At 34.7% G+C, this 12229-nt stretch overlaps 1 protein-coding gene across 1 annotated transcript in view; it reads left to right on the top strand.

The window, feature by feature from the left end:
- Positions 1-12229, top strand: part of LOC111719342 — an 81709-nt gene that overhangs the window by 44190 nt on the left and 25290 nt on the right. The window contains 1 exon segment of the mRNA XM_031942126.1: positions 12079-12197. Within this exon segment, the coding sequence (XP_031797986.1) occupies positions 12079-12197 (119 nt within the window).

Below are 12229 nucleotides of genomic sequence, written 5' to 3'. Positions count from 1 at the left end.
TATCATCAAGTTCAAGTCTAATTCACTATTTCCTACTTTTATGATCCATTAAGATTTTGACTAAATACATTGCTCTTTCCAAATTGTATCATTAGATGTCTAGGGAATCCTTGTTGAAGAGTATCTGATGAGGTTCTAGTGGCAGTCAGAGAGTTGTGGGAATCCCTTTTTGGTCGGCACAGCTCCTTCATGAAAGAATTCATGAGCCTGAAATATTAGACTGGCAAAAAAGGAAGTTTATTGGCACTGCAGAGGTCAGCTTTTCTAGGAGACTAACTTCCTCAGTGGTATAAAAATAACAAAAGGCTTTTCACTGAGAAAAGAATGTCTTCACAGCAGGCAGGGGTCCTGACAGGCAGCTATGCAAAAGAGAGAGAGGTTTCTTGACAAGGCATGGTTCTGCTTTGGGCCTCTGTCAGGATCAGGAGTTTAGAAATATCCTTTATAGAAATCTGGTTGAAATCAAGTTGAAAAGAAAGCCAATCCCCTCCCCACCCCCCACCCCCAGGCCTAGACACTCTCAATTGAATGAAATTACTTTGAAGGCTACTGGAATTTTTTGAAGATACAGCTACCCCCAAAAGATGAGAGTGATTTCCAATTGAATGAAGTCACTTGACTTATCTGGGGAGATATGCTCTCTCTCAGATTCCATGGAGTCTGGGCAACCAGGAATCTCTCTTCTTTTATAGATCAAAAGGGGACACTTTTCAGAGTGATAATTTTTCAGATTAAAGGGAACACAGTTCCACACCCCCATCATACCCATTGCACCAATGTATAATACCTCTTATATCAAAGGTTTTAAGGTTTTTGTAGGTCATGGATCCTTTTGGAAATCTGATAAAGTTGATGGACCCCTTCTGAAAAGATCATTTTTAAATAAATAAAAGTCAAGAATTACAGTAGAAATCAATTATATTAAAATATACATGTTTGTTTGTATAGAGGGCCACAAATAGTGGAGGAACTCTGGGTAAGGTATAAGACCCTTCAGCCCAGAGGAAACCTGCTGACAATGTCTGGTTTGGCTCCCCATTTCCCTTTGGTGCCTCTCACCCTTTCTGAGAAGTCAAGGAGGGCATGACCACCTGTGTTCTACTTGAAGTAAGGGATACTTACAGTAAAGAGGAATTTACATTTCTATAGCAGGGTGCTTATAGTTAGCACTTGCACAGTGTGCTATGGTGAGGTGGTGATGTAATGGTTCTATAGTTGGCACATGCTCAGTATGCTTAGTGATGTAATCATACTATGGTATTTAGGGGCTGAGAGGACTGGAAATAAAGGGACTCCATCTTTGACCATCTTCTTGGGTCTCCTGCTTCATCACTCCTACACTAAGACCACTACAGTTTGTTTGCTTTTTAATTCACAGATCACCCCCTTTCTATCTATAGATTCTCTTGGAAATCCATAGACCCAATGTTAAAAAAAATCTTCTACTCTCTACCAAAATCAAGTAGTAGGAATATTACCCAATCAGGAATGGCATGACTTCCTTATTCCTTAAAATTCTCTATATTTAGCCAGTGTTCTCTCAGTAGACATTGCTGAGCTATATCTCTATGGGGAACTTTCAAGGTGGAGATTGAAACAAAGGTAACATTATAATCATTTAACCCTTGTTTGCTTCTGTTTCTTGGGGATAATAATAATAATACCTACTTTCTACATGGCTCAGTGGATAAAGTACTAGACTTGGAGTCAGGAAGAATTATTTTCCTGAATTCAAATCTTGCCTCAGACACTTATTGGTTGTATGACCTTAAACAATTCACTTAATTCTATTTGTATCAGTTTCTTCAACTGTAAATTGACCTTGAGAAAGAAATGGCAAATCATTCTAATATCTTTACCAAGAAATGACTGAACAACAAAAACAGCTTCCCAGGCTTGTTGTGAGTATTAAATGAGATAATTATAAAGTGCTTAGTGCAGTGCTTAGAACCTAACAAACTTTTTATAAATGTTAGCTATTGTTTTTATTAACTATTATTCTATCAGCTATCTGGTTGAGTGGATAGACCATACATACTGTAGTGCAAAAGACCTAAATTCAAATCTAACATCAGACATTTACTGTGTGCCCTCAGAAAAGTCATTTAGTCTATTTGTTTCAATTTCCTCAAATGTAAAATAGGGATAATAATAGCACTTACTTCACAGGAATATTGTAAGGATCAAAGGAGATATTTGTAAAACCTTGGCACAGCTGTCCAAACTAAAACACAAATGTAATCACACTATCCCTTATTCAGAAAATTCCAGGAGTCTTATAATTTCCAAGACCAATTCCAGATTTTCTAGATTGCAGAGAATATGATACTATGAAATATGGGAAAGATATGGTCATTTCAGGAAGAGTGCTTTGGTAGTCACATAGAGGGAAACATAGAATAAGGAAACCAACAAGAAGCCATTACAATAGTTAAATAAAAGATAATGAGGACCCAAACTAAGATGGATGTCATGTAAATGGGAAAAAGTAGAGAGATGTATGAAAAATTGTAGGGTTAGAATTGGCTTATTGACTGAACAGGATGAGTGTAAGTGAGAGGGCAGAGTAAAGGATGACTCTAAGATTATAAATCTCATAATTGGAAGGAATTGATAGAGTTTATTTTGGAGGTGAGGTTATTAGACTAAAATGGATTGTGACAAAGAACAACTATGAGTTTGACCTTTCGTCAAAAACAAATACTCCTTTAGAATTTTCATCAGGGATATTTTGCCAAAACAAAAAAACAGAACTTCTTTATCTATTAGCAGTAAAGTTCCAGATCCTGAAGCTGATGGCTGATTATACTTTTTGCCAGGGATCCTACCAAAAAACCCTGCTTCTCCTAAAACTCAATGTTGCCATTCTCTGCATCAAACAAGTAGTAAGAGAAAAGGTTAGGATTTCCAACCAAGTCCAGTAACTCCAAGTGTAGAATTATTTTTATTTCAACCTACTTTCTCCCTAATGAGCTGATTAACAATGGTACACCAGAAGCACATGTCTTAAAATTTTGCAATTCCCAATTGCAATCTTCTGCCTCAGGTACCTAAATTTCTTTTGTTATCCTACTAGTATCATTTAGCCTTGTTGTGTGGGTGGGTGTGCGTGCGTGTGTGAGAGAGAGAAAGAGAGGGAGGGGGAGAGAGAGAGAGAGAGAGAGAGAGAGAGAGAGAGAGAGAGAGAGAGAGAGAGAGAATGAGAATGAATTGGGGTTGTGACTTTTCCAGAGTCACACAGCAATAAATGTTAAGTGTCTGAAGTCAAATTTGAACTCAGGTCCTCCTAACTCTGGGGCTGGTAAACTATCCATTGTGCCATCTAGCTGCCCTTCATATAGTCATTCCCAGAGGGAAAAAACTCAGGTGAACCATATTCAGAAATAATGAATACACAATTTTTAGAACTCACTGATTCATTAATGTATAAATAATAATGATAAGACAAATGTCTTACTAGATGCCAGATATTGCAGGAAGTACTTTATAATTAGCTCATTTAATCCTTATAATAACCCTAGAGGTAGGTATTATTATTACTCCCATTTTACAGATGAGGAAACTGAGGCAAAAAGAGTTTAAGTGACTTGCCTAGGGTCACAGAGTTAGTAAATGCTTGAGGCTGGACTTGAGTATTCCTGATTCCAGGTTCAGTATTCTATCTATAGTGCCCTGTCCTGCCCCACCTTATATAAATACGTACATCCATATGTCTATATTTTTGTAAATATGCATGCACACATTGATAAACATGTATATGACATTCATGTATATGTATATGCCATTGCGGACCTAGGTAGATAGGTAGATAGATAGATAGATAGATAGATGGAAGGATGGATGGATAGATAGAATACTGATCTTTCTGATTCTAGACCCAGCTCTCTATCTATTGTACCAGGTAATAGATACAGAAAAAGAGAGGCAAAGTGCCATGTAATAGAGGTCTAGAAACATAGAAGATGCATTGACTTCTACAGATATTTTAGCACACATTTATAGTAGTCTTCTGAAATGCTCTGTTATATACTTTTATTATAGCATAATTTAAAAGCTAATGTGTTGCCTTAACTAAAACCTGACTTTTTTAGTTATTTCCTACATAGCTCTTATATTGCCTTAACATTTTTCCTTATTGTTTATTTCAGATATCCATATATTTCCAAATTACACAGTTATTCTACCTGACAGAGTATAACAGAGTTAGAAGAGAAATATTTATAGGTACAGATAATTTTTTTCCTATCAAAACTGAAGGAAAGTTTTTCAGTAGTCATTTATGATCCCATTAGGGCACTCTTCACATATTTATTTATATTTAGGGTATCCTTTTGATAACTTTTATTCAACTTATTGAATAGTTTATACTTCCAAAGACAGAATTGCTCTATTATAGAGCAATATATTATATTATTCCTGAAAGGAGTTCACGATTTTTACTAGCGCTTGAGTTCACCGTACATAATAGTTAATTTGTATCAAAGTCCCACAATGATATCATGACTGTATAGAGATGCTTTGTTAGCCCAGGAGCATTGCTTTGCATGGGTCAGGAAGTTCACATTTTTTATACTGCCAGCTGAATAATGAAAATATAAAAACCTGAGAGTTGCCAACAAAATCGAGGGCAGCCTACATTAATGTTAGTTCCTGCTAAATAAATGCAACCCTGGGCATGTTTGGAATAATGGCAAGAAATTATAGCTTAAAGCAATATTCCCTCCTTCTTCACCCTCTAGAAAATGTTTCTATTTCATATTTTGCTACTGTGTTATCGTTGGAATTAAGAATCTTTCTCATCAAGGTAAAGAACATATAAGAGTCAGAGGACCATTTTTATTGCTACTATATAATTTAGAACTTGTTTTATCATTTCTCAGTGGAGATGTGAAGTTAAAGAGCCATGAAGATCTTTTCATTTCTCAAATGAAATCATATAAGGAAATACATGAATTACCCCTGAGAGTACTCAGGTGTGAGGCTCCACATGCATGAGTTTTGGAATAGAATTATATTCATGATATCTTTTTTAAAGTTTTTTTCTTTCAATTTTCTTTTTATTTACATATGAAATCATGCAAAACATTTCTATATATTAACCATTTCAAAAAAAGGCAAGAAAAATAAAGTTTGAAAATTATAGTTTAATTTCTATTCATAATTCATCAGTTCTCTTTCTGGAAATAGCACTTTTTCATTGAGTTCTTTGAAATTGTCTTGGATTATTGTATTGATTAGATTAGTCAGATCTTTCACAATTGATCATCATTTCAATATTGCTATCCCAGTTTTTCTCACCTCACTTTGCATCAGTTCATATAAGTGTTGCCAGGTTATTTTTTTCCTGAAACCCCCCATCTTCTTATTTCTTGTAGTACTCTATCACGATCATACGCCATGACCTGTTCAGCGATTCCCCAATTGATGAGCATACTTCAATTTTCAATTCTTTGCCATCACATAAAGAACTGCCATAAATATTTTTGTCCATATACCTCATTTTTATTTTCCTTTGCTCTCTTTAGGATACAGACTTAATATAGTATGCAGTTTCATAGTCTTTCGCCATAATTTCAAAATGTTCTCCAGAATGAGTGGACCAGTTCACAATTCCACTAATAGATTATTAGACCACCTATTTTCCCTCATCCTGTCTAGCATGTTTCATTTCTGATATGTGAGGTGGTACTTCAAAGTTGTTTTAATTTGCGTTACTCTCATCAATTTAGACCATTCTTTCATATAACTATAGATACCCTTGATTTCCATCGTAAAAACTGCCTATTTGTATCCTTTGACCATTTATCAATTGGGAAATGGTTCCTTTTTTTACTCAGTTCTCTATATATCTAAAAAATGAGGCCTTTAATTTACACTTAAATTTTTTAGATATTACTTCATTGCCTATGGCTTTTTTTTTTTTTTTTAGCAAAATATAGTTTCCCTGATTATCTTGTTTAATTAGGTCCATTTTTGCTTTCCCTTTGTTTGACACCATAATTGCTACCCCTATCCTTTTATACTTCAGCTAAAACTTTATAGATTTTTCTCTAGAACTTTATTTTAGCACTGTGTGTATCTATCTCAAGTGTATCTATCATATACAATGCATTGTTGGATTCTGATATCTAATTCATTCTACTATCTGCTCCCATTTTATAGTGAGCTCATACAATTCACATTAATTTATGATTATTAATTGCATATTTCTCACCATCCTATTTTCTTCTTTTTATTTTTATCTTGTCCTTGACCAAAAGTCTATTTACTTCTGACTACTATCTTTCTTATTGTTTCTGCATTTTATAATCCTCCCTCTTGTTTTTTATCCAAAATGTCTACTTTCTCAAGTCTAATTTTTAAAAAATCATTTTCTTGTTGTTGTACCTCTTTTTCCATTTGGCCAGCTCTGCTTTTTCACTTTTCTTCAGTGAATTTTAATGTCTCTTTTGCTATTAGGCCAATTCTGATTTTAAAGTGTCATTTTCTTCAATATTTTTGGTACTGCTCTTACCAAGCTATTAATTCTCTTTCCATAATATTCTTGCATGATTCTCATTTCTTTTTTATGTTTTCCCCTATCATTCTTATTTCTTTCTTTTGCTCTTTTAGAAATGCTTATTGGGCTTGGGCCAATTAGCATTTTTCTTTGAGGCTTTCCGATAGGTATTTTCACATTATTGTCTTCCTCTAAGTTTATGTCTTGGTCTTCTCTGGCACCATAATAACTTTTTATGATTGAGTTCTTTTTCTTGTTGTTTGCTCATTTTTTCCAGCCTATTTCTCTGTTGGAAAGACTTTATTTTGAAGCTGGGTTCTGCTTACTTAGAGGTAGAGAAGTACCAGGGCAAGCTTCCGGTTTTTTCCTGCTGCTCTTTTCAGTACTAGTTTTAAGAATCTACAAGTTGTTCATGCTTCCAAAGTGATATGATCTGAAGAGGGATAGGGTCACTCTTCTTCTGTTCTGTGCTCTAGGCTTTACCTTGCTTCAGTGTAGCCACAAGTATTAATGTTCCTCCTAGTTCTTAAGCTATAACCAGTATCTCTGCTCTCCTATGACCACAAGCACTAATATTTCTGCCTTGAAACTATGACCTCTCCTGTTCTCTCACTTTGCTAGTGCTTCTCTCTTTCTTGAAAATAGTGGCCTACTCCCTTGTGATAGACCACAGATGTTCTTCTCCACCCAGGAACTGTGAACAGAAACTGTGACTCAGAACTGCATATTAGCAATGGAGTTATCAATCAGTGCCAGCTAGACCTAATGCCAGCAAATGTACCCTGTAATGTGCTTTTGACCAGTCATCTAACCCTCTCCCCCCTCACCATATCTGTACTGGGAGCTCCCAAAACTTTTGGTGTTGCCGTCACTGCTACATCCAAGGTTAACAGTTATTATGGCTGATGTGCACAGATTTCTCTTGGCAACCACCTAAATTATTTTCTACAAATCTCATTTCTTTTTTATTCTTTTTCATTTATATTACAATGATGCAAGGAACTCTAGATGTAGAAATTCCCTCTATCAATGCAGATGATAGCTCTCTATGATTGATTACCTTATACAGTTGCCTGGAACACTGAGAGGTTGAGTGACTTACCCACAACACAGAATTAGTATGTATGAGAAGCCCATATAGATCTACTTCCAGATCTATAGGGGTAGCCATTATTATTAGGGCAATGCTGCTCATTGGATAGATCACAAGGCTTAATTTTGAATCCTACTTCTATTTGTGAAGCCTTGAACAAATTGTTAAAGCTCTGAAGGTCTAAATTTCCTCATTTATGATGTCAAAGAGTTCAACTCAAGGATTTCTAAAATGCTTTCCAATTCTGGATCTATGATTCTTTTTTTTATTATTTTCTTTCTCTTGCATCTTTTGAAGGTGAAAAAGAAGAGGAAGTAAGCTGGATGGACAGATTTGGCATCAGCAAGAGGATATTTTCTTTCAAATGGCTTTTTGGATTGAAAAGAAACAACACAGCCATGGGAAAAAGTATTCTAGTATTTGCAGTGACATATTTTTGATGGGTTGTAGAACAGGTTTTAAAAAATGTGTTCCCACAAACTGGGTAAATATCACTACAGACGTTGCTTATTTTAATGAATATAATACAATGAAGTATCTGTTGTAATCTCTTGGATGCAGGTAGATCTACATTCAAATCCTAGCTCTAACATGCAATGGTTATGTGATCATGGGCAAGTCAATTTGCCAATCTGAATCTTAATTTCCTTATCTATAAAATGGAAATAATAGCACTTGTAGTACTTTTCTCACATAGTTGTGTGACTCAAAAGAAATGTTACCTTAAAATATTTTTCATATTATAGAGCACTATGGAAATATGTTATTATAATTATAATATTAGATGCAGAGATTTTTCCAAAACAAGCATTACATTATGCCAATAAAACTTCTGGTACACAATAGTAAAGAATAAATTTGACACTCCTAAGTACCCCAGAAGTATTAGGGGTGTAACATTCTTAGCTATCAACTTCAATGGAGATAAAAAAAGGAGTATAAATAACCCAAAAAGTAAAGGTGTTCTCTCTGGTATTTTTTTTCAGAACATTTACCATTCTTAATTATGCTTTGCTTGGACTAATATCAAAACGAATCTGTATTCTCTGAATGTATATTTCCAGCTTCTATTGAATGGAAGCTACAAGTCCCTCATGTACCAAATATATTGGGGACAAATTATATATGGAACATTAAGTTAACTCTTTTGAAGTCTACTCATGAGGATATGCTTATGGCCAAAAAAAAGTCTGAGTATATAAAAAAATTTTTTCTATAGTTTGTTGGATTTGATTTGAATATCATATTTTAATGGGAAAAGGGAGTAAAAACCAAAATTTCAGTTTAAATCCTGTCCCTGAAAAATGCTAACTCTTTAATCCACAAATTATTTAATCTCTAAATTTCCTAGGCAAGTCTAGTGCTACTCTGCATCAGTAAAAAGGAGTTTCCTCTCCTGGGAAGGGCACATTACCAATGAAATTGCAGGCCTGACCTTTTTACCTATTCCTATGATCCCTGAATTGCAGCACTGCCATCCAGAGCAGCTCTCAGAGCTGTCCATATAATCCTAAAAGAGAATATAATTAGTCTTCAGATGTGAATCCTACTCAATTAAATCCAAACAAAAATGTAATTAAACTCAATAAAATGTGGGCATCACATTTAATGTTGAAGATTTTTAGGTTTGGAAGAACCTAAATTTTTTTTCTGAATTGTATCAAGAAGAATAAAAATGAGTCAAATGGACTTTAGAGGCTATCCAAGCCAACCCTTTAATTGGATAGAAAAATGAACTTATTCATAGAAAATTAAGCCACAAAGCTAACAGATGATGCCATAGAACATAAAATCATATTTTGATTCCAATGATAGACTTACTTCTAAGAAGCAAAATTATGTAGCCTCTGGATCCCTTTCTCTCCACTCAGAACAATTAACTTTCTTCATTAAAAGCAGAAAGAAAATAGTACTTTAAAAAACACACACATACATATTTTTGTTGTTGTTGAGTTATATTTCAGGCATGTACAACTCTTCATAATCTCATTTGGGGTTTTCTTGGCTAAGATACTGGAATGGTTTACCATTTCCTTCTCACTTTATAGATGAGAAAACTAAGGCAAACAGGGATTTAAGTGACTTTCCCAGAGTCACATAGCTAGTGAGAGTCTGAAGTCAGATTTTTAACTCAACTCTTCTTCATTCTAAACCTGGAACTCTATCCACTATGCCACCTCACTGCCCAACATTTACATTCTTTTATTTCTGTTATATCATGGTGACACAGTAGATAGAGTGTGATGTGTGGAGTCAGGTAGACTCATTTTCCCTGAGTTCAAATCTGGCATTAGACACTTATTAGCTATGTGCCTCTGGGTCAATTACTTAACCCTGTGTTTGCCTCAGTTTCCTCATCTGTAAAATGACCAGGAGAAGTAAATTAAAACTACTTCAAGAAAATCCTAAAGGGGTCATAAAGAGTCAGACACAATTGAAAAATGACTCAACAACACAATATCATACTACCTTCTATAGATGATCTATGAATAGCTCCTTTCATTTTATTGCCAAACAAGATTCACTGAAAAGACTAGAGTTAAGCCTGATTCATAAAACTGATATAGAACAGCTAAGTGACATAGTGACTAGAGTGCTATACTTGGAATCAGGAAGACCTGAATTAAAATCCACCATTAAATACCAGCTGTGTGATCCAGGATAAACCATTTAATCCCAGTTTGCTTCTTTTAAACTATAAAGTGGAGATAATAATAGCAACTACCTCCCAGGGTTATTATCAAGTTCAAATGAAATAATAGTTATAAAGCACTTAGTACGGAATCTGGCACATAGTAGGCACTATGAAAATGTTACCTATTATTGTTGTTCAAATTTGGCCGAGATACCTCTAAGACCCTCTAAGGACCCTCCTTATTTTGAGATTCTGTAATTTTCTCTGTGTGTGTGTGTGTGTGTGTGATCTAATACATTTTAAATGGGAATCACAAAATCCCTCAAATGGTAGCAGAATGTCACAATTCCAAAAGAAATTCCTATTGTAGATAAGCAAAAGTTACCACTAGTTTAACTTGAAGGGAATATGAATCCAGATAGCCATATAATTATCTTGCATATATATGTACATATACATACATATATACACATATATGTATGAAAATAGATAATTCTAGGTACACATATAACTTTAGATAAGTTGCAACTTTTTTATTACCTGAAAAATGAGGGGTTAACAATACCTAATCTATAAATTTTTTTTAATGTGATGATTTTATAATTTTAGATATAATGATTCTATTCTGATCTAGTCAAGGAAGAAAATTAGTTAATTTGAGGTCTTCTATTCATTTTCTCCCAGAATGAAATCTAAATAGAATAATTTAAATTCCACCTCTCCAAAATCTAATCATGAACATATTCATGAATTTAGATTTATAATTCACTATTTATTCATTAGCAGCAATGCCATTTATCAAAATTTAAGTAACGTATATTTTAATACCATATGGGAGATGATTTGAATAAGAAGGAAACCAATATATCTGAACATAGATTTTTTTGTCTTTTTAAAAATCTATAATTATACATGATTTTGCATGCCACTACATGTAAATTTCTATTGTACATACTTCTCAAAAACAATAGGTGTTGTGATACAGATGTCATCTGCCAATGGCTGCTGGAGGTCTAACTCAGACCTGTAGAATGGATCTCTTCATGTGAGAAAATGCTGATGATACAAGAAGTCTGAGAGGCAGTTGCATTCTCTGAACTCTCAACTGAGAGGCCGTTGTGTTGTCTAACCTCCCTCCTCTTCCCTCTGCCTCCAGTTTATTTCATTCCCAGTCCACAAGCAACATCTGCGTCAGTAAAGGCTTCTTTGCAACTCCTTCAGATGCATGATTCACAGCTGTGGAGGCTCTCGGAGAATTGACCTGCCCCTTCACCTAGGCATAGTCCGTAACAATTCCCTGTTTTTTGTTTTATGGATATTTTCCCCCTACAGCATGGTCAGTAAATTTATGCATTTTCTGTAATCTTAGTCCACATACTGAGGAATGCAAGCAGCACTATCACCTCTGGATGATTGTAGGGTGAAACATTATAGCAGGTGTTGATCTTGTGAGACGTCATGATGGCAAACTTTCAAACGGAGAAGAGGACTATAGTCAGAACAGGCATTTAAGTCTCTCAGCAGTCTCCTGGCTTGGCCTTTGATGTGTCGGCCCATTTAATTACCCTGGTTAAAAAAGTCTTACCGGGTCTCTTCTCCTGCTGTACTCACAAACAGCTTTGAAACGCTGCTGCTTCTTCTTGTAATTCTTGTGCTTCTTATGCCACCTAGACATGATCCTTAACAAATAGGAAATGTTGAATATATATATATATATATATATATATATATATATATATATATATATATATATATATTCATTATGAGAAACACAGTGTTTTGTATGTAGTAAGCACCTAATAAATGATATCTTTATATTTATATTTCTTTATAAATTTTTATCTTTTGTAGAACTCCAGAACAATATTGGAATAACTGATGAAGGAAACCTGAGGCCACTTGAGCTCAATATCTTCCCAACCAAGCAGCCATATATTCCATTTGCATTGGCTAAGGGTTATATCACTAAGGTAAAGATCAAAAAGAGGGGGTGGAATGTTAA

Source organism: Sarcophilus harrisii, chromosome 1, assembly GCF_902635505.1.
Source record: "Sarcophilus harrisii chromosome 1, mSarHar1.11, whole genome shotgun sequence".
Classification (NCBI taxonomy): domain Eukaryota; kingdom Metazoa; phylum Chordata; class Mammalia; order Dasyuromorphia; family Dasyuridae; genus Sarcophilus; species Sarcophilus harrisii.
This window is presented reverse-complemented; position numbering and strand designations above follow the sequence as displayed.